The following is a 24,482-nucleotide window of genomic DNA, read 5'->3' as shown; positions in this document are numbered from 1 at the left end:
AATATGAATATGAATAAGTGATGTACATCTATGATAAGCGTTTAAGTCATGAAGAACTATGAATGTAATTCTCGATTAATGTATGCATGATAAAATGTGATGTATCTCCTCCAAATAATTACTGCTAAGTTTAGAACTTTGGATGGTGTACCATGAATATTCAAAATATTTAATAAAAAAATATGAGGTATTATTCAATAGTAAAAATTCGTAACTTTGGATCGTTGGTCATATAAAAATATATCCTTTTTTAAGTTCACAAAAATGAACAATTCGGTATATCTAGTAGTTTTCTAAAACAATAGGTTTTTTCATGAAATGCCCCTGAGGTTTCACGAAATTCACCAAATACCCCTGCGTGTTTCAAAATACATAGTATACCCCTATTTGAACTTAGAGTGCACCAAATACCCCTTGACTTAACGGCCGTTAGTGTTCCGTTAACGTTATTTTACCTTTATGCCCTTACTCACCCAATATTCTACATTTAACTTTTTTTTTTAAAAAAAAAAAATTCCTCTCTCTTCTTCTTATTCTCTCTCCTCTCCTCCCTGTCTCTGTTCATCTTCTTCTTCTCTCTCCTCTCTTCTTCTGCCATTGTTGCTCTCTTCACAAAACAAAAAAATATTTCTTGCCCATTGATTAGCCTAACCCAACGTGAATTCGTATCTGTATTCCAATATGAATTCAACCTTAAACCCTCTTCTTTGGGTTCGCCCTTCTTGTTTCTCCAATCTCAGTTCAAGCGGCGACTTATCCGACATGATATCGCCTCCGGTCAGCCCATGTTGGTCGCCAATGAGAGCGGATCTCACCGCGGCGTGTCAGGCGTTCGCGACGGTGGCGGAACCGGACAAAAGTTTGAGTTTGCAATTTTCAATTTTTTACCCAATTTGATTTGTTTGAGGTTTGGAATTTTAAAGATGGATAATGCGGTGAGTCGGAGGAGGGCGATAAACGCGAGTTTCTCCAATCTACCTTCCCGTATGTTCTCTTCTGTGTTCTCCTTTGTTGTATCTCCAATCTCAGTCCAATTTGTGGGCGATTATTTTCCAATTGATGATTTCAATTGTTGTTACTCATTTCCCATTTCAATTTAGGGACACCAATTTATTTCAATTTATTTCTCCATTTGGTGAGTTAGATGGGGATGTCTCCAATTCATGCTTTACAAGCCACTATAGCTCAAGGTGTTGCTTTTGGAACTGGAAGTGTCGTAGTACACAAGGCTGTGTATGCTATTATGGGACCTCCTACAATCCAACATGAAACTGTTGGTACAGAGGTTGACAATATGATTTTTAATCTATGTTGTAAATGTAAAACAATTCATTGAAGGTTGAAGGTTGAAGGTTGGCGGCGAATATGATTTCCGCGGATATGATTTCCAATATTGTCAATTTTTCCATATGATTTAGGATCTATGTTGTAAAAACAGCAGAATTTAGGCAGATTAGAGAGAGATTATATATAGACACTAGAATTCGAATTTGTAGTTTAGATTTTTCGATTTTAGGAATTAAACTCTCAAAATTTAATATTCTCTTCTTCAATATTATGGGTTTTGTTCTTCAATTTTCACATGTGTTCTTCAATTTTGGGCTTCAAATTCAATTATTAATGGTATAAGCTGTTTGGGTATTTGGTACAAAAAACTTTATAAATAGGTGTATATTATGCAAAAAGTTTATAAATAGGTGTATTTGGTGAATTATAAACATGACTTAACGGAGGACTAAAGGAAAGTCATAATAGGGGTATTTGGTGAACCAGTTTGAAAAAATAGGGGTATTCTATGAATTTTGAAACGCGCAGGGGTATTTGGTGCATTATTGCAAACCTCAGGGGCATTTCATGAAAAAACCGTAATTTTAACATATTGCAAAATAATATTCTATGCTCATATTTTTCAATTCAGCAACTAAACAATATGCTGATATGAATCTTGGATGAAATTTAAGTTCAAATAAAATCCCATATAACTCAGCCAAAGTAAATAGGAATTGAATAAGAAAAAATGAAGAACATTTCAACACAAAATCTCACATAGAAAAATAGTTGACAGGGCGGAATAAGTGTAGTATTAAAAAATATTCAAATTACTCGACCCAGCACGAAGTAAGCACATGGGCCTAAGCACGAGAAAAGCATGTGGGTCTAGGCATGAGACAGACACATGGGCTTAGGCACAAAGTAGGCACGTGGGCTTAGGCATGGGAACGGTCCACCCCGGCCCGCAGGCTTGTGCCATGCCTAGCCGTATAATTTTCATTTTGTGCCCAGCCCAACCCGGCCTATTTAACTCGTGCCGTGCCTATAATGCCTTTGGCCCGAAGTCCGACCCGGCCCTACCCGATCCACGGCCATCTTTAGCCTGGCCCCTTGGCGACGTGTTAGTTCAATTGGAATTTTATCCCTCAACACTTTCGAAAGTTTAAACCAAAGTCGTCAATTTTCCAAACAAAACTCCAATGGCCATACAGTCACTCGCGGCAGGACCCACCTTCCCATTCCCGCCGCCATCCAACCACCGCCCAACACCATCCCGCAACAAACCCACAACCTCGCCTGGCCCCGACCGCCCTTCTTCATCCTCAACTTCCATTAAAAAATGGGGGCCCCCACTTCCTGCAATAAAGGAATACACCAAAGAAAAGGAGAGAGAATCAAAAGAGAGAAAAGAAGAAATCAACAGTAAAATTGCATCCAGAAAAGCCATTTCTGTGATTCTTAGAAGAGAAGCTACCAAAGCTGTGCTTGAGAAGAAGAAAGGGATTAGTTCTAAGAGGCTTTTACCTAGGACTGTTCTTGAATCCCTTCATGAACGTATTACTGCTCTTCGTTGGGAATCTGCTCTCAAGGTTTGATTTTTATTTTTTTTCTAACTTTTAATTGTATGGTTTAATTATTGCATTTGAATTTCTGGTCATATTGTGAATGAATTCTAAAGCAAGAGCTAAATGGGGTGCTACCTAATTCTTAACCCATTAGGGTATAGTGAGGTTTAAAGGAAAGTCCTGGTTTTGATTTTGTTTGGATGTTGAATTCTTGTAATATAGAGTCAGGGAAAATTGTTATAGAAGAATATGTAAGAAAAGTTTTGTTGGGAGAGAGTTTTAGTAGAGATGATTTGGGAGTGTTTGGCAAGCTTACATGTTTGGGGCTAGTGTATATTCCGTACATATCAATCAGAACTTTAGCTAATCCAATAAGCAATTTCAATCAACAAAGTATTTCAGCGAAGGCTGGCACTCAAATTAATGTATACCAAGTAAGAGATTTGGCTGGTATACCCACTCTATTATCCAGTTCTAATTACTTGTTTGATCAATAGTGGGTGAAAGGTGAAAGGTGAAAGGTGAAAGGTGAAACTACAATCTAATACCATACATGTTGTCTTTACTGATGTATTGTTGCTTCCTGTGGCTGATTTCTAGAAAGCTCTCCGCCTGATTCATGTTGTTTTAACTTCTTTGGCTTTCGATTGTTATCATTAATTCTATGTATCAGCTTCAGCGGTCTTTAAACTTCATTATAAATCTATAACACATTATGTGATGTTAAGAATACTAACTCGTACAGAATTTGATGGGTTAATTGTTTTGCTAATTGGAAGATGTTAGCTATCTAACTGGTTGCAAACTGAACTTATAGCTACATTAAAATTTGGCCTCGGTTTTTTTCAGATAAAATAAACATATTATGTTCATGTGATGTAAGGAAATCCAAAATGGTCTTGCTGAACTGAAGAGAAACTAAGCTTCAAACTTGAGCATATACTTATTGTCTAAAAACATCAAGGATAAATCTAACTGAGTTATTTTGGCCTTCAAACTTGACCATGCGCTTATTGTCTAAAATCCTTTTCTTGGGATCAAAACTCCTTCATATTATGCTCCCAAAGTGAGCATCCCAAGCTAAACTCCTTCTAAAATTTGGTATGAAATATATTGGTTGTAGCTCTGTAGCAGAAACTGACAGACACATTGGTGGCAACCCAAGCTAAATTCTTGATTCAAAACTTTAATATATTCATCAAAACCAGTCAGGCGAAGTTTTGTTAATTTCGTATTCCATACTCATTGTTATTCTGTTCGTGGTACATGCTTTAGGTGAATCATGTTGTGGGTTTTCATATATTAGTAATTAATAGCCTTGTAGATACACATTCGTGGTTTAAGATACACATGCAGTGGCATGCAATATGAGGAAGTTGGTACCTATGGTGAGGCTTAATCCTTTCTTCCATTTTATTCACTAACTTTTAGAGATTTTACAGTGAGCTCAAATCTGCTTGAAATTTCACTTTGCTACATGGCTACTAGTTGATCAGGGTATTGTTTATCTTGGTAGCATGTGCGCTAATGTGCTATGTGGAGTACTGGATTATGTCATCCAGCCATCATTTAAGGATGAACTGTATATAAGTCACCATTCTAATGAGATCACTAGATCACAGTCTTTAATTCTAGAAGTCGGTATGTCAGACTCCTATAATCAAATAGCTAGTTTATTATAGCATGTCCTTTATTCTTGGAGGTTTGCTAGTCCTGTGAAATAAATAATTACCCGAGGAAGAAAGATGCTGAAATATAAAGAATTTTAACCTTCAAAATTACTCTTTTTTGTAAGAACTAAGAAGTTAATGTTTCTACGAAGACATGGACCCTCTCTTAAATATCTCCCTGTAATTTGACGCAGATATTTGAACTAATGAGGGAGCAGTTATGGTATAAACCCAACTCTGGTATTTACATAAAGCTTATTGTCATGCTTGGAAAATGCAAGCAGCCCCAGAAAGCTCATGAACTGTTTTTAGCTATGGTTGACGAGGGCTGCGTTGTAGACCATGAAGCATGCACTGCTCTGTTGTCAGCCTACAGCAGGAGCTGTCAGTTTGATGAAGCCTTCGCGTTGCTTGAGCATATGAAGAACAGTAGTAATTGTAGACCTGATGTTTATACGTACTCGATCTTCATAAAGTCTTGCCTCCATGTTTTTGCCTTTGATAAAGTTCGTATGCTGCTTTCTGATATGGTGTCCCAGGGAATCCCGCCCAACACAGTCACATATAATACCTTGATTGATTCTTATGGAAAAGCAGGAAAGTAAGTGGGTTCTATCTCTTGCCTATTTTTAACCTTTTGCTTTTGCCTTCCATTAAAATTTTGGTTGAGGCATGTATAAACTTATCTAGTTTGATCATTACCTCTTGCATCTGTTTTCCATATTCGGTTTTGTCTGCATAAAATGCATCACCGCGTTTGCCCATTTTACCAGGTTTTGGTATGCCTTGTAATAAAATAAGCGGAACTTTGAAAAATAGATTTTTGTTATTTGTGTAGAAAAAAGGAAATTCTTTTATCCATCCGAAACTTTTTAAGTGCTTGCAAGTGAAATACTGAATGTCTGAGCAAGTCTCGGAGTTTTTTTACTTTTTAGTGATCCGGAATGTGCTGTGTGTGATAGCTTCTTATGAAAGATATTCATGATTTCGCTTTGATTTAGAATTGGATATTTCTGTAATTCTTTCTTTTCCTTTTTTTTCCTTGTTGCAACCAGATGGGTGTGACATTGTGATGACAGACAGAGAATTCATTTAGTTTCTCGTATTTCATAAAAGGTTTGCAGAAATGGAATCAATACTAGCAGAAATGCTTACTAATCGGCATTGTGAACCTGATGTATGGACCATGAATTCTACACTTAGAGCTTTTGGTAACAGCGGACAAATTGAGATGATGGAGACATGTTACGAGAAGTTTCAGGGTGCTGGAATTGAACCCAACATAAGAACTTTCAACATACTGTTAGATTCATATGGCAAATCTGAAAATTATGAGAAGATGAGTGCTGTTATGGAATACATGCAGAAATATCATTACTCGTGGACAATTGTGACCTACAACGTGGTAATAGACGCATTTGGAAGAGCTGGGGATTTAAAGCAGATGGAATTTTTGTTTAGGTTGATGCAGTCAGAAAGGATTAAGCCGAATTGTGTCACATTTTGCTCACTTGTCAGGGCTTACGGAAGAGCTGGAATAGCCGAGAAAATTGAGAGTGTTTTGCGAATAATTGAGAACACGGATGTAACTTTGGATATCGTGTTCTTCAACTGTCTGGCGGATGCATACGGGAGGATGGAACGGTTTGCTGAAATGAAGGAAGTCCTTGAGATGATGAAGAACAAAGGATGTAAACCTGATAGTGTTACTTATCGAACCATGATCAAAGCTTATACTATGGCTGGAATGGCAACTCAAGCAAAGGAGTTGAGAGATTATATTACATCTTCAGAGGATTCTTTGAGATTCAAACACCCCAACTAATGTATGAATTATTATAGAAATCGATAATCATATCAAGTATCAAGTATAATGTAGGAAATATAGCTATTATCTTAGGGTGAAATGTAAAATTAATTTTGTCCAAAATTTTAACTTGTGAAGTAAATTTATATGGTACCCCTACTCGATACAATTCCACTTGCATGGACCCGGTCCATCATAAGATTACCATGGACCAGGGTAATTAGGTAATTTTAACAGTGAGTAAATTATAGAAACTGTAGGTTCTGTAAAGTAACTATATCTCCAGAATAATAACTATGAACATAATAATGATAAGAGTAACTATTTTATCCAAAGAGTAACTATATCATATAGAAAAGTAATTTTAACTGTAAAACAATTACTACTATATATTCATTCTTGCAGACAAAAAGAGTAAATTATAGAAACTATAGGTTCTGTAAATTAACTATATTTTCAGAATAGTACTATGAAATAAATAATAATAATATAGTAATTTCGATGAGAACAATTATTCTATCCAAAGATTAACTATATTATATAGAAAAATAACTTTAGCTGTAAAACAATTACTATATTATAAAAATAAACAATATGATATAGATGGTTTAGAGGTCATATAGTACTTTTTTTTATTATATATCACATAATTACTGAAATATAAAAGAGTAACTATATCAAAAGTAACAGTAATTATAACTCTTGAACAATAATAAAGAAAACATTAACTACTTGGTTAGTTGTTTTAGCTACGACATTCTAATTCTTTGCATCTATTAAATAAACTATGTTAAACTCAAATGTTTTTTGAACTAAAAAGTACTAATCGACACGTTCACGTGGACCACGTCTCTTTTTTCCACCAACACATCATGTCCTTCCTCTACCACGTTCTTGGTTTCCATTGTTGTCAGGATTTTCTACTTCTCCTCCTGCTTTTGTTTTCCTTGCAGAATTTATTCTTTGCACGATTTCAATTATGGGTGCATCATCTTTGTATTTCTGAATAAATAATATTTAAACTAAGTTAATAATTTAACATTTAAATATGAAAAAATAACATAGTAACTATGTAAAACGTGTAGTTTCTATTATGCATCATATAGTAACTCTTACAATTAACGATGGTAAAATACTTGCAGAATTGCATATATAGTTATTGTTATTGTTATAGTCATATAGTTACTGTCAAAATAATATAGTCACTTTTATTAATAATAACATGGAGTACAAAGAAAGATCATAAAAAGAACATAATGATAAGATAATAACTATTAAAAATATATAGTTACTATTATACATGATATAGTAACTCTTAATATTAATGATAGTCATATACGAGCAAGGTTGTAGATATAGTTATTGTTATGATCATATAGTTGTTGTGATCATAACATCGTAACTCTTATTACTAATAACATGGAAGACAACAAAGAACATGAAAAGAACATTATAATATACATAAAAAACTATACCAAACATATAGTTACTATAATACAAGATATAATACCTATAAATATTATTGATGGTCATTTAGTCACAGAGTTGCAGACATAGTTGATGTGATAATAATATAGTAACTCTATCCATAATACAGTAAATATATCATTAAAAATATAGAATAACATAAAAACATGCACATAACATAATAAACTAACATAGTACCTATTTCAAAAATATAGTAACTATATAAAACGTACAATAACTATTAAAGAAAATAAACATATGGTAACAAGTCATGATAAAATAAACATAATATCTATTTCAAACATATAGTAACTATATAAATAATATAGTAACTATATAAATAATATAGTAGCTATTGAAGAAAATAAACATATGGTAACATATCATGATAAAATAAACATAGTACCTATTTCAAACATATAGTAACTAATATAATAATATAACTATTGTACACATATAGTAACCATTATAATCACACAACAACTAGCTTAACATATAGTGACTATTATTATAATATAGTAACTATTGTACAAATATAGTAACCATTATAATCATATAGTCACTATCTAAGAAACAGACAAAAATATACTCGAAATAACATATTACATAATGTAACGTATAGTAACTATTATTTATCAAAAAGTCACTATAAACTGTTCTTAACATAGTAATTATCTTAAACACATAGTTATTGTTTTAAATTTATAATAACTTTCTAAAAAATATAGTAACTATTTTAAACAAATAGTTACTGTTTTAAAGTTATAGTAACGTTTAAAAAAATATAGTTACTCTAAAAACTACTACTAACATAAACACAATGAATATTCCAATGACTATTAAAAACATTATTTCGCAACATAAATTAAAGGTAACTATATCATTTATATACTAACTATATGAAACACAAACCCTAATTTCACCCAAACAACAAACACTATTTCTACCTCTTGTGCTTTGCTGCATCAATTCTTAAAGTTCACAGCCTTTGTCTCTTTTTTCTAAATTTAAGGCATTATTTCTTCTTATACAAATGATATTGTAAAGTATTTTTGGAGATTCGTCACTAGATAGTGCAACTTTAGGACCTGGAATAACATGTGATTGATACTTCGTATTATTTTCTTATACAAATATCAAATATATAGTAACTATATAAACCATATAGTAACTATATAAAACATATAGTGACTATTATTAAAATATAGTAACAATTTGAACATATATAGTAACCATTATAATCATATAGTCATTATCAAAGAAGCGGACAAATACATACTCTAAATAACATAATACATAATGTAATCGTATAGTAACTATTATTTATCAAAAAGTCACTATAAACTGTTCATAACATAATAACTATCTTAAACACATAGTTACGGTTTTAAACTTATAATAACTTTCTAAAAAATATAGTGACTATTTTAAACACATAGTTACTGTTTTAAAGTTATAGTAACTTTTAAAAAAAGTATAGTTACTCTAAAAACTACTACTAACATAAACACAACGAACATTCCAGTGACTATTAAAAACACTAATTCGCAACATAAATTAAAGGTGACTATATCATTTATATACTAACTATGTGAAACACTAACCCTAATTTCAACAAAACAACAAACATTTCGAATCACTCAACAAAATAATAACTATTGTACACAAATAGTCACTGTTGTACACATATAGTAACCATTAAAATGATATAGTAACTATTGTACACATATAGTAACCATTAAAATTACATATTACCTCTTTAAACCATATAGTTGTTGTATTACTCATATAGTTACTATTTAAAATCGTGAAGTCACTGATCGAATTCGCGAAGTGAAACGATAATTCGGTAAAACACAAACATTAATTTCTTCAAAACAACAAATATTTTCAATTTTAAATAAAAATAGACTTAAGATTCTTTAAAAAACAACAAATCGAGATGTGATCTCTAAAAATTCTTGCGAAGATTTGTAGGCGAGCGCAAATTCTTCGATTCGATTTCGCCAACGATGAACCTCCTTGATCTACTACTTCCTCCAATTTTTCCTCATCAAATAGATCCAATCATAAGAATTATAAGATAATTACGAAAAAAATCGAACAAAACCTAGAAATTTGGGCTAAATTTTGAAAAGCATAGAGAGAAAATGAAGAGAGAGAAAATGAAAGAGAATGAACAGAATGTAGATCTGAAACTTTGAAAAATAAAAAAGTTTAAAACGTATATAAAGTGGGCTAGACACAAATCGCATTAAAACTCTTCAAAACACATAGTAACTCTTTAAAACACATAGTTACTGTAATACGCATATAGTTATTATTTAAAATTACAAAATAACTGTCACGTGACAGTTACATATGTTACCCATAAAAATTACTCCGTTGCCCTGGTCCATGCTAAGTTAGCATGGACCAGGTTTATATTAGTGTAAATATACTCGATAATCTACACTACAAATACGATTTCTCATTGTGCTCAAATAATTTGGGAAATAATTTGATTCTTCAAATATATTTTTTTTTTGACGAAAATCAAATTTTCAACTTATGTTCACTTAGATATTATGAAAATCATGAAGTATTAAACCGCCCAAAAAAACTAAATTGGCGTTGCACATTGTGATACTAACAATCATTGATAAATAAATTGTCAATTAGTTTATCCAGAATTTTGGATCAAATTTCGTCTACTAATTAAATCAGAAAATCCAATAATCTTTTTAATCTTTTTTGGGTTAAGTTTTGGAATTCCCCGAACTTCTTAACGAAACATCTTCCTTATGTTTTTTTTAACGGTTTTTTCATGAAATGCCCTTGAGATTTCACGAAATTCACCAAATACCCCTGCGTGTTTCAAAATACATAATATACCCCTATTTTTCCGTATTGTTCATAAAATGCACTTGGACTTAACGTCCGTTAGTTTTCCGTTAGCAGTAGTTTACGGTTTTGCCCTTATATTGCTTTCATCCCCTTCATCCCCTTCACCTGCAAACTCTCTCTCTCTCTCTCCTCCCACTCAACCACCCAAACTCTCTCTCTCTCTCCTCCCACTCAACCACCACTCCTCACCGCCGTCACCATCTTCGCCCTCGCTACCGTCGCCTACCTCGGCCAGGGTTCGACTTCCTCGGTTGCACCGTTGATGGCATCGGTGACCCGGTCAACTCTCTATCTCCTCCATTGGCGTTGTCGACGAGTGAGATTTCGTCAAGGCGAGAGACGTCGATTAAGGGGAGGAGTCGATCCCGGAGAAAATGTTGATCTTTCTCTCTCTTCTCTTCTGCTAATTTCAGTAGAAATTTATCACAATTGTTATAATAATATGTTAAATTAATGTAGCCTTACAATTTCTCTCTTCTCTTTCTCTTACTTCCAATGAAATTTATGGGTTTTCTGCATTTTTAGGGTTTTGATTTAAGGTTTTTGTTTGTTGATTTTGGATTAATATTAAGCATATAATTTGAACTGATGCATTTCTACGCTTTTTTATTAGTTGGATTTTCATCAATGATTGTTTTTTATTGTCCCGAAAACATGATTTGTGGATATTACAAGTTTTCTGCTGGAAATGGACATCTCTGTTGTAATCAGTTAATTTGAGAACTAAGGTGTTTGGTGGAAATGCCAAGAATGTACATTTGATATTAAAATCTTATTTTGATAGGATATTAACATTGATTATGTTTTCGTATGGGTATTATATTTTTCTAGAATATCTGAGTATTCGACACCATAACATGCTTGGACTCCTGACCCTTAATTTGGACCAATCATATGAAGTTTTAGTTGTGTTTGTTGCATCCATGTTCGACATATGATTTTGAGTTGGTGTTAGAGCCTCCAGGATATCCATTTGTGCCATAGCTATTAACTGCTATGTTATTGTTGGGATTTGATGATCCCTTGAATGAGATTTTGTTCAATCCTAATTTTGACGTTAAATTGCATTTTAGGTTCTAGTTGATGCTCCTAACATGGTTAGAGGTCAAATGAACTTGAAGCTCTTTGACCTATATCAAGGTTGAGATCGAGAAGTCACCAAACAAGAAGACCCTTGTCCAAGCTATGGAGGTTGCTGGTATGGTTTTTTGATCTCGGATTGATCTTTTGCTGCTTTTTCTTTGGGTATGCTTTGTTGTTAAATTGCTATGATGTCGGGCAGATGTTAAAAACAAGTGGGAGAACAGTTCATGGGGAAGGAAACTGATTGCCCAGAAGAGAAGAGCTGCTCTTATGACTTCAAAAGATTCAAGATCATGGTGGCCATGAATCTGCTTGTGTTTTGCTTGTGTTTTGATTCCATGAAATTGTTCCAGAAAAAATTCACGGGGTTACAATTGTTTCAAGCCATTTATGAGACTTTTTATTTGTACTCCCATCATTTTGTGATGAACCACACCACTAACACACCACCTGCTATTGTGTACACCAGGAGAAAGAAACAGAAGCCACTAGAGGCAGCAGCAGTGCAGTAGAGCAACACAAGGCTTGTGGAGAGAGTTGTTACCCCACTGCTAGCAGGCAAGAATAGTAATTAATGAAGTGTACTATGTAATTCTTAAATAGAAGAGGAGAGAGATAGAGTAGGCATTGAGCAACTTGTATTGAGATAGGAGATTGGTGACCTAAAGTCACTTACTTTGAGAGTTGTAGCCTTCAAGCTGTTGTCTTTTGTATCTGTACTGTTTGGTGTGAATCAAAGAAAGCTTCTTCTTTTCTATCTCGGTGTGAGCTTTTGACAGGTTGCAGGAGGAACTTGTTAAATTGTCTTCACTCGTTTCCATAAAATGTTCAAAGTATATGGCAATGGCAATCTAAGTTTTTGTAAATTAAGTTACTATGCAAATTAATCAGCTTTTTATGAAATATAATCCCTGTTTATTGCTGGAAATTTGTTACAAGCTGCTCCACTTCATTGCTAGGAAAATTAGAAATGCAAACTAGCCGTTAGATTTAAATTATGCAGTTTAAAAACAGTTTGGGTATTTGGTGCAAACAAGTTTACAAATAGGTGTATATTGTTCAAAAAGTTTATAAATAGGCGCATTTGGTGAATTATAAACATGACTTAACGGATGACTAACGGAAAGTCAAAATAGGGGTATTTGGTGAACAATACGAAAAAAATAGGGGTATATTATGTATTTTGAAACACGCAGGGGTATTTGGTGAATTTCGTGAAACCTCAGGGGCATTTCATGAAAAAACCGTTTTTTTAATCACATTGAAGCATTCCTGGTTCCAAAAGAGAGCATTGTATTGCCAATAAGCCCAACATGCAAATAATTAGCTTAAAGTCAACCGAGTCAATTCTCAACTTCTCATACGCATCATAAAAAATCAAGAAAATAGACTCATAACCCTTTTTTTTTTACGGGGAAAAACAATTTCATTAATAATTAGTCATACGGCATCTACAATGATAAAGTAGATCTGCATACCACAGATTCAAAGAAAATACATAACTTTTACAATCAAAACAATTACTATTCTGCATCCTAAAGCACATCTCGTACTCCACCGCTACTGGCTTAGCGCGAGCAGTGATTTTCGATGTTTTCGCATCGTTACAAGTAGAGCCCTTCGCAATCTGCGCACGAACTGTTCTGATCGACGAGTTGATGATAAATCCTAAACCTGTATGAATCCAAATCTCCTTCCCAATTATTGAAACCCTAAAAAAATTCTCATCCATGGATGAGAATCAAGAACCTAGAAAACTCTAAGAAAAACCCAAATAAATTGAGAATAACCCAAGAATAAATTGGGAACAAATCAACGGGAAAAAAAAATACCAAAACAAAACAACATAAAGAGAAAACAATGGAAAAGCAAGAAGAAGGGTTGGAAACAGTCTAATTTTCGAAGAAATTGGACTATTTTCGGCCTAAACGGCAAAGAAAACTGAAACCCCAAAAGATGAGAGAGAAGGGAGAAAACTGAAACCCTAAACTCATAACCTTGACTTAATGGAATCATCTAAATTATACGTTCTCCATCCATCTTATCATTTTTCATAAATTTACGTTGTTATGTTAATTTAAATTTCTCAAATTAATAAGTAGTAGTTATAAAAAAGGAAATTTTGGTATTTACTATCTTAAAAATATACAATTTTTGTATTTACTACCTTGTGAATTTTTTATTTTAAATTACTACCTTAAATTTTCAATTTTTTATTTATTTACTGCCACTTTACAATTTTCTCATTTTAAAATTAAGATATATCTTTCGTTTCTTAATTGTTTAAAGTGACTCGATCAAAGTTCATTGTTTTCTTTTTCTATAGGGATCCCTAAGATATATCCTTATTCCTTTCTGTTAATCTGGATTTCATATGAGAACGACATTTCAAAATAATTCGTTTGATAATTCATAAATATTTTTAAATTTACAAATAACATTTAATTCGTTTTACCTTTTACAAAATGTTAAAATCAAGATTCTTATGGAATCCTTACACATAAGTGAGAAGAATGGATTTTGAATCATTTAAAGTGATTAAAACACAAAAGAGATATCTTAATTTTAAAATGAAAAAATTGTAAAGTGGTAGTAAATAAAAAAAAATGGAACTTTAAGGTAGTACTTTAAAACAAATAAAAAAAATGGAACTTTAAGGTAGTACTTAAAAAAAAAAAATGGAACTTTAAGGTAGTAATTTAAAATAAAATTTTCATAAGGTAATAAATAGAAAGTGGTGTACTTTCAAGGTAGTAAATAATAAAAAAATTCTAAATACAAATAAGTTTAATTTTATAGTTTATGCCGCACACAAAGACACGAGTAAACCCGAAGGATACGCCCTTCAAGACCACAAAATGACGAACTTTCTAATCCTTAAACTCTAATGTTCGAAGATAATGATATATTGTTGATAAAGGGGTTTCAAACCTTCAAAATCAAAGCCATTGTGATATTTATTGAGTTACTAGTGAGAATTACGTGTCATGCACGTGTTGGAACGAGCTACATTTCTGAACATGAAAAACAATGTTTTAATGCAATTAAGGAACATGTTTGTATGAATTTTCTAAATTTATCATTGCATGCATATTAGCATATGTTTAAATAATTAAAATTACAATTTCATTTGAATTTGCTAATTATGCAACATGTTTGAAATAATGTCTCATAATTATCCTAAGAACTCCCTACATTACATTGATACTTAATTAATTATAACGTCATGAATTTTTTTGGATGAACTCGTATCTAATACAGAGTACACTACTACAATATCTTAGAATCTATCATACCCCCTCCATATTTTTCAGGAGTCACAATTACTATTTTCGGTCGTATTTTTTTTAGGAGTCATAATTCCTTCTTTTGGTAACTTTTACACACACTTTCCAATTGTTTTTTATTTTTTAATTTCTTATGAGTCCACTTAAAACATAAATAATTTCATTTTTGATAACTTTTACACCTTACTTATCTTTTTATATTTCTTATACCAATTGAGGTTGGCATGAGTGGTTAAGGGCCTCTTGCTCCTTAACCAAGGTCTCGGGTTCTAGCCTTGGGAATGGAAAAAATCTCAACTGGGAGTGATGCTGTCCATCGAGGTACCCATGCAAACTCCTGCGGGAGATTAGTCCACTCGCCTAAGGCGGTGGGAACTCCTCGTAGTAGAACCAAAAAAAAAATCTTTTTATATTTCTTTATTGTCAACTTTTACACTCTACTTATCTTTTTATAATTTCACTTACATCATTATTATATCTTATTCAACTATGATTCCTTAACACTTGTGTCGATTAACATGTGACTCCTAAAAAAGATACAGATGAGTATTAAACTTGATCCAGGATCGGCACTAAACAGTCATAAAAATAATAATGAAATCAAATAAAAAGAGTTTGTTTAGAAAAAACTAAATTGAAATTGTAATAAGCAATTGAATAAAAGGGCAAAATGGAAACAAAAGTTATGCAAAATGTTGTAACTCCTTCGGCTTTTTATATAGGTAGTGATAATGATAATGATAATGATAATGATAATGACAATGACAATGATATATTTGATGTTAAGTTGGATTATTAATCTTCATTTACATGCTAGAATGAAACCACTAAGAAACACCAATAGAAACAACATCATTGCATAAAACACTTAGGGTTCGCCAAGTTTGAGGGTAAAGGGGGAGAATAAATAAATTTGAGGGTAAAGGGTGAGAATAAGAGAGTATTTACTTATTTCATGCCTTTTTTAAAGGGTTGGATTAAGGGAGAAAAATTAGTAAGTGTTTTAATACCTCTCTCTTTCCACTATCGGAAAAGTAAGAGATCACACCCTCTCACATCTATTACTTTATACTAAAACAAACATCAGGAATGACACGTGTTATTTTCTGGTGTAAAATTGTCCCGCCAAAACCACTTTCCTAAATATTATACGGAGTATCTGTTTTATTTTATTTTTATTCTTTACCCCTTTTTATATATACTAATTATGTACGAAAAAAAAAATTAGTTTAGAATTATGGTAATAATATATACCACGTAATAATAATTTTGCAAAACACTCTTTGGTAATATTTTAATCAAATCGATACATTAATAATGAAAAATATATTAACTCGATATGTCATGTTGGTCAAATTAACATATTACACATATATAATATGCATATTTGATGAATAAATTTAAATGAGTATGTTTAAACAAATTTATAATTATGCAGTAGTTTGGGGATATTCAGTTAAATATTTTGTACAATAAGTTATCATAATTCGTGCGTGCACGGGATCTAATCTAGTTCAATTAAAATACGAAAATGATAAAGGTCGCAACATGCGACCTTTAAGCCGTGTCACAATGATGACATGACATGCTTATGTGTCATGATTTAAATATGAAACTAAAATATTTAATTATATAACCTATTATATATGTTTCAAAAAAATGTATAAAAATCTTAATTTTATAATTTGTTTCCTTCTTTATATCGACTACTTTATTTACATATTTTCATAGTAAACAAATATTGCATTGATAGTAAAAATATTCTGATGACGCATAACTCACGTGGCGCATATATGTACCAATTAAACTCCGACACGTAAGATTGCGACAACTAAATATTGTAGCAACTTGCGACCTTTATCTCATTTCACATCTACTTTTTTAATAAATTAATATTTGATAACCAAACAACAACTTAACTCCTAAAACTTTGTGTCATAATAAGTGTAAAGACTAATTTGTGACGGAGTGAGTAATATTTTACATCCATCATCTCCACCCATACTCCGCCATCAAAGCTAATACATCGTCACAAACGTAACTCCGACATTACCCGCGACTATCTCTCACTCCCTCATAACTTTTTCCTTCTGCAAATCTACAATATTTGGTGAGGGATCGAGGAAATTACTGTCGGATTTATCTTAGCCTTGTCATTCACACATGTTAAATCATCAGCATCCATAGCCACCTACATTATGGTGGTTTTCACTTGTTAACTAATTTAAAGGGTTGTGCTTAGAGATGACAATGGATCCTAGAACCAGTCTGGTTGATCCATATCTGTTTTACAAGATCTAGATCTTTAAAATTTGGACCACGCAAATCTAGATCCAGATCCGGATCTGTTTCCGGCGGATAGGATATGAATCCTGTTTTGAGATCCAAATCTAGTCCAGGTCATATCCATCGGTCCATTTATAAAAAGAAATTTTATTTAGTAAAAGTATGTAATAAAATAAATTGAACTTTTTTTTTGATATTTATTTTCTTTATTCCGTTATAATATATCTTACAACGTATGATAAATGTACAGTTTTTTGTTTCTTTTGTAAAAAATAGTATAAAAATAATATTTTGAAGGAAAACAAATTACATTTGGATTCAGATCCTACCCACAGATTCGTTAGATCCGACGGATTTGGATCCAAATTTTTAAGACCCACGAATCCAGATCTGGATCTGTGTATGAAAAACGGATCTACATCTGGATCCACTAGAATCCAGTCCAGATCCTATCCGTTGTCATTCCTAGTTGTGCTAACTAGGTGAAGGTCATTAATGACAAAAGATCTTTTTTTCCCTTTTCGGGGCAACAAAGAGAGAAAACGAGAAAATGATTACTTTAATTTTATTGGCGGGTAAAAATTACTCATGTGCCAAATTTGTAGAAAGGAAAAAAAATGATTAAATAATTTATGTTACAATGTATATTTCAATTCCTCATTTTTTTTACCCCTTGAAATTTATACCCAATCTTGGCCAGGCCTTAAGGTGTGTTCGATATCAATCCGAGTTTTAAGTTTTTGGTTTAGGAAATTAGAAATTATGTGATTTAGGAGTAATCATATATCTAAAATATTCACATTGAAAAGTTGACAAAAAAAATGAAATTACTTTTGTAGTTTCTGTATATTTTTATTTTATTCTAAACAAAAAAACTCAAACAAAAACAAAAACAAAAACAAACCGGGTTTTAAGTTTGCATGATAATACAAACACGTATACAAATTACATGGGATATATTAAGTTGCTAGTCTTGTAAAACATGTAAGATTATTAAACGTTGTATTCGTATCTGACTGGATTACGTAAAATCATACCTTCATATATTTCACAAAAGTATACTCCTATAATTTAGATCAACCAAAAATGTTACTCCCTCCATCCCAAATTAGTTCTTAAAATTTTCATTTTCATATGTACCATATTAGTTTTTACTCAATCTGTCCCAAATTACTTGCAACATTTGACTTTTTGCACTATTCCCTTTGACCACATTTTATGTCAAGTAATTGAAAACAAATGTTAGTATGTAATATATTGTTGGCTTCTTCTTAATATATATTAATATTTTATAAGTTTTTTTTAATAGGAAAATTTGTCAATTACTACCTAGCTCTTTGGTGCGCTTGTGAATTACTACCTACATCTTTGAAAATTGTCAATTACTACCTAGCTTATGCAATCCTTCTATTTTTCCCCTTCTGTTAACGGGAAATATGGAATTTTAGGTAGTAAATTTTCTTAATAACCCTAACAAAATCATGCAATGAAGATTTAGGAATTTGTGTGTGGGCTTAATAGCAATAGAAATCAATATATTAGTCCAAACAATAATTTACAGCGATTCATCTCAAAGGAAAAAGAAAAATCACGAATGTATACGACGAGTTTTTATATGTTACAAAGAATTTGATTCATTACAATTACATTGACAAGTAGGAAAAAGAATGACAAAACTACAGTATTTGTTTTTTAAAGTTGCATCTTTTTCAATGCTTATGGTGCAGTTATTATATTAGACCCCTAAAAAATGCAATAAAGTTAAGCAATTATAAAGTATAAAATACAGTATTAACTGTAAGGTTATGAACAATATAATTCATGCGGAAAAACCATAAAGCAAGGAATCCAAATTAATTGCCACATAGTCAATTAGCATAATTTAGTATACACTAGATTAGATCCCGTGCACGCACGGATTTTGATTATTTTTTTTACAAAATATTTAACTGAATATCTTCCAAAACAACTGTATAGTTATAACATTTTTAACATACTCGTTTAAATTTATTCATCTAATATGCATATTTAAAATGCTAATATGGTAATTTGACCAAAATATTGAGTGGTATATTTTCCATTATTAATATAGCGCTTTGACTAAAATATTACCAATTTAATTATTATTATGTCGTATCTATTATTGCCATAATTTATAAATTAAATTTTGTTTCCATACATAAATAGTTTATAAAAAAAGGTAGAGAATAAAAATAAAATAAAACAGATACACTTTTTGGGAAAGTGGTTTTTGGCGGGAAAAAATCGCACCAGGAATTGACACATGTCATTCCTGGTGTCTCTTTTAGTATATAGTAATAGATACTATGTGATGCGTGCCTTCCCTAGCTGCTCCTGAACCGGACAAGAACAAGTAAAGATCTACAAATGTCGCCCCTCTGTAGATAGCCCACAACACGTACGGATCCGCCTTAGGTTCAACCAACTAGGATATTCTCTAAGGTTTTATGCACTCGGGAATTCACAATATGTGATAGGAAAATATTAAACTCTCTTGAATTTAATGTCTTAGCAAAGTTGTTCAAATATGTGATCATGAACCTCATATTTATAGGGTGGAAATAGAGAAGTTTATTCCTACTAGGAGTCGATTAACTAAACCCATTAGGATTCTAGTTAAACACAATCACTTAGTATTCTAGGAATTATCAAATACTAATTAAGTATTAGATTCATCCTAGATTTCTAATTATATAGGATTTAGGAAAACTTTAGCTTGAGGCCCAAGCTACTTGTCGCGCAAGTAGACTTGGCGCCCAAGCCTACAACAAGTGCAAAGATGGGCCTACGTGCTCGCTGCACACGCGTGGCGCCAAGCCCACGTTGCAGCTTGCTTGTTGCCCACGCATGCCTTGTGGGCCGCGAAGCCTTGTTGTGCATGTTGCCTTGGCTCGCAGCCCATGCTACCTTGACTCGCAGGCCACGCTGGGCCTGGCGCTGGGCCTTGTGCTTGACGATGGCTTGTCGTTCCAAGCGGGCTTGCTCGTCGAGCGATGGGCTGGCTTGCTTGCCGGCTTGTCGCTCGTCGTGCTTCCGATTCGTTTTCCGATTCCGGAATTTATTTCCGATTCGAACAATATTTACGTTTCCGATAATATTTCCAATTCCGACAATATTTCCGATTTCGATAAAGTTTCCGATTCCGATAATATTTCCGTTTCCGGCAATATTTTTTATTCTGGTAATTTTGTTATTTCCGTTAATATTTTCCGATACGAATCATATTTCCGTTTTCGATAATATCTTCTACTTGGATAATATTCATATTTCCGTCATGAACCATATTTCCATTTCCGGTAATATCTTCATTTCCGGCAAATATTCTTTCTTTTCCTTTTGATGATTTTAGCTCCCTTTGGAACCAAGATCCATCATTTCTGAATGACATAAATAGAGTACTTAATGAATATTATATTTACTTAAATACTTGATTCGTTCACACACTATTTGCGTGACCATACGGGTTCAATCAAGAGTAAGTTGTGGATTAATATTATTAATTCCACTTGAACTGAAGCGGCCTCTAGCTTGGAATTCAGATCACTTGATCTCATTGAATTATTAACTTGTTAATTAATACTGAACCACATTTATTAGACTTAGCATTAAATGCAAACTTGGACCAAGGGAATTATTTCCTTCACTAACATCTAATTATAAGAAAACAAAAACAAAGAAAGAGCAAGGAAGAAATCATGAAAACATCATAAAATGGTAAAAGAAAAAATAAAGCCAAAAAGATTTTAGAATGTAAGAAACCATGAAGATGAATGGTCACGGGTAACTGGGTAAGGACAAAAAAAAATGAAGTAGGTTTGAAGAGTGCATGTGTCGGAATTTGAACACAAGACATACGCGTTCAAAGGCTAGAGTTTCAGCAAGTAATTTCACCACTGATCTACACCAATTCATTATTATCTTAAACGTACATTAAATACATATATATACTTTTCTATTTTTTTCTAGAAAAATGGGGGTCCTTTTGGTCCACTGAAGGACCATGTAGATCCGCCCCTGACTACCTACATCTTTAACATTCATTGTCAAATACTACCTAGTTGTCATTTAACTATATTTTAACCAATTAGTGAACTAATAAAACCTATAATCACCCTAATTATATATTAGTTATTTTAATTATTTATTAAAAATTAAAACCATTGATTTTTAAGTTTGGATGAGTTAATTTTTAACTTGAAGGAATTCGGGTCAAGTGGACCAAAAACAAGTCCGAGTTAGGAAACTCGTTCAGAACTCGGTCGATAATGGAAGGTCTAGTGAGTTCGAACCTCCTAGCACCACTCACCAAACACACCACAATCCTAGACCGATTCAACTCGTCTTTTCGAGCCAACTCCGCCGCCGCTGTCACCTTCGATAAAGACAATTATTGGACAGAGCTCGGGTTGAATTGAATGTTTCCGGTGTTGCGGTAGGAGGAGAAGTAGAGGAAGAAGAGAGACAAGAAGAGTAAAGGGAAAAGACGGCAATCGATATTGGATAGCCACTTTGTTAACTGCATCGATTAAAAATAAATGGCTTTAATTTGTAACTTTTTTATTTTCTTTTGAGAAAAGTTTTAATTTGTAATTAAAATACCATTAGGGTGATTATGATATTATTAGTTGACTAATTTGTTAGAAAATAGATTACTAAGTAGTAGTTGACATCAAATGTTAAAGATGTAGGTAGTAATTGATAACTTTTAAAGATGTAGGTAGTAATTCACAAACTCACCAAAAATCTAGGTTGCAATTGACAAATTTTTCCTTTTAATATGTACGTAGCTAAAGATATTAGTGGTCAAAGATGTGCATTACCAAGCGTGTCCAGTCAAACTGTGGCAAATAATTTGGGACAGAGGGAGTACACTTCTATTTTAGAAAAAACCCAACAAGTATTTTAATTCATCTCTCTTTCTACTACCAAAAAGTTCGGGTCACTATGGTCACTATGGTTGCATAGAAACGCGGATCTTCAGTTTACTTCAATTATGTGGTCACTATGGCTGCATAGAAATGATATCTTGTTTCGAGGCGTGAGTGAAAGCCCAAAGAGTATTCTCAAAGCTGCACAGGTACACGTCCAAAGGTGGGAGCACATGAAGGTATTCAAACAGGCCACCTCTCAGTCGCTGCATGAGGTTCATAGTGTGCCTTTAAGCCAAAGGCCATGCGTGTTCAAGATTGGAAAATGTCAATCAACTAGCTTCATTGCTGCGGTGGTGGATGCTGCGTGGAAGAATCATAATCAGAAGTCAAAGAACCATTGGATTGCTGCGGTAGGATGGGAGGAAGACACGCATCAGTCACCAAGGGTTAAGGGAGCTATGAAGCTCTTTGTTCAAGATCCCCTACAGGCTGAATGTTATGCGGTTTGGTGGGGGTTACATCATGCCTCCCAAATTGCAGGAAATGTGCTAATAAAATCTAATTGCAGGGAAGTAGTTCAGGCTCTTCAAGACCCAGGGAAAGCCAGTACACACATCGCCACAATCGTGGCTGAAATCAGGAAGCTTGCATCATCTCTTGATTACTTTGTGTGTATTAATGTAGGTAGAAACCATGTAGCAAAGGCGCACTTTCTTGCTCAACAAGAGAATAAAAGCCTTTGAAGTGTTGTTTTAGCTGTCAACAAAAAAGAAGCCCAAAGAGTTAGGGTCTCACACTCTCTCACATTCAATTAAAAGTTATTACACTATGTTCTGTCACATCCACTTTTCAATAAAATAATACCCACTATCTCCTTTCACATCTACATTTCCAAAATTAAAATATTTGATAACCAAACAACAATTTACTTCCTAAAATTGTGTGACATGATAAGTGCCAAACTAATCTGAGACGAAAGAGGTAGTAAAACTTAACAACTAATTTGATTAGCTTAAAAGGCAAGGAGTAATCCATTTACGATAATGTCATATACCAGTGGAAAAGATTTAGAAAATCATACGAAGTATATTTACATAGTAAAGTATGTCTAATTAGATTATGTGAAACAATATATTCGTAAAAATATAGATTAACTGTGTAGAGTGTAACATAGTTGTTCCTCGATCACTCAAAAGTGCACGAGAGGAGAATTATTGTGCTAAATGACCAAGTAAAACAATTTTTTTTTTATATATAAGCATTCTATTAAAAGGGTAGTTTACGTTATTTTATATCGAAAATCTACATATATCAAACGTTCATAAAAAGAAATATTGTTTACATATGAAATTTGATCCAAATAGATTTTATGAAAATGTTTTTGTTTTAAATATTATTCTGCGATTTCAACAAACCGCGTCAAATCACATTCATAAAAATATATAATAGAATCATATATTAGCAAAAATAAATATCGTATTGAGATAACATAGTAAAAAATGTGTTTTATGAGCATGTATACTCTAAAGTTTCAAAGAGGACGATATCATCGTCTTCCCTCTCCCTTTCCATTTCCTTCTTCAACGCTATTTGTTTCTCTAATCTCCATGACATTAAAGCGAGTGGTTTTTTTGGGGCGACCATCTACGTTCTTTATGTTAAAAAACCTATGATCGAGGAAATATTTAATAGTCCATAATTTCATATGCTTCAAATAACAATCATTCTATTGGTTTTCTCCCCATTTTTGTGGGCATCTTCCCTCTCCATTCAATATGAGTTACTTGTTATTATTTTCTACAGTATTTACGAAACTGATGTGATACATTACTTTATTTTACAGATTTTTCTAACAAAATACAATAATTGATTGTGAAGTCCTCTGCGGTTTTAGAGAGCTATCAAGCATTATTCACGGCAAGATGAAGGTTGCTAATTCAAATTCTTACCCAAATATAAACCTGGTTAACAAGTCTGATTACAAAATTTATGTCAGAACTTCTACTCTGTTATGTTATGCATATCTAATTTCACATTTAACGCATTATATTTTTCTATCAATGATATTTTTTTCCCATCAAGAATATTTATTCAACCCGAAATCCAAAATATTTTATTAAAATAAAATAAGACGTTCTATTTATTTTTCCTCATTACAAGAATTTTGTATAAAAAAAACATAGTTCTCCACGTCCAAGCCCACTTTGCTCCCTCTTACTCCTACTATTTAGATCTCCTTACCACTATTGCACATTTTATAGAGAGAG

At 32.7% G+C, this 24,482-nt stretch overlaps 1 protein-coding gene across 1 annotated transcript; it reads left to right on the top strand.

Moving 5' to 3' along the window:
* Window positions 1-2,415: 2,415 nt before the first annotated feature.
* LOC110793467 (pentatricopeptide repeat-containing protein At5g48730, chloroplastic) lies at window positions 2,416-6,483 on the top strand. The gene is made up of 3 exons (XM_021998341.2): window positions 2,416-2,861; window positions 4,702-5,108; window positions 5,624-6,483. The coding sequence occupies exons 1-3, from the start codon at window positions 2,472-2,474 to the stop codon at window positions 6,330-6,332; spliced, it is 1,506 nt and encodes a 501-aa protein (XP_021854033.2). The 5' UTR covers window positions 2,416-2,471; the 3' UTR covers window positions 6,333-6,483.
* Window positions 6,484-24,482: the final 17,999 nt, after the last annotated feature.

The sequence above is a fragment of the Spinacia oleracea genome, chromosome 6 (genome assembly GCF_020520425.1).
Source record: "Spinacia oleracea cultivar Varoflay chromosome 6, BTI_SOV_V1, whole genome shotgun sequence".
Taxonomy (NCBI): domain Eukaryota; kingdom Viridiplantae; phylum Streptophyta; class Magnoliopsida; order Caryophyllales; family Amaranthaceae; genus Spinacia; species Spinacia oleracea.
This window is presented reverse-complemented; position numbering and strand designations above follow the sequence as displayed.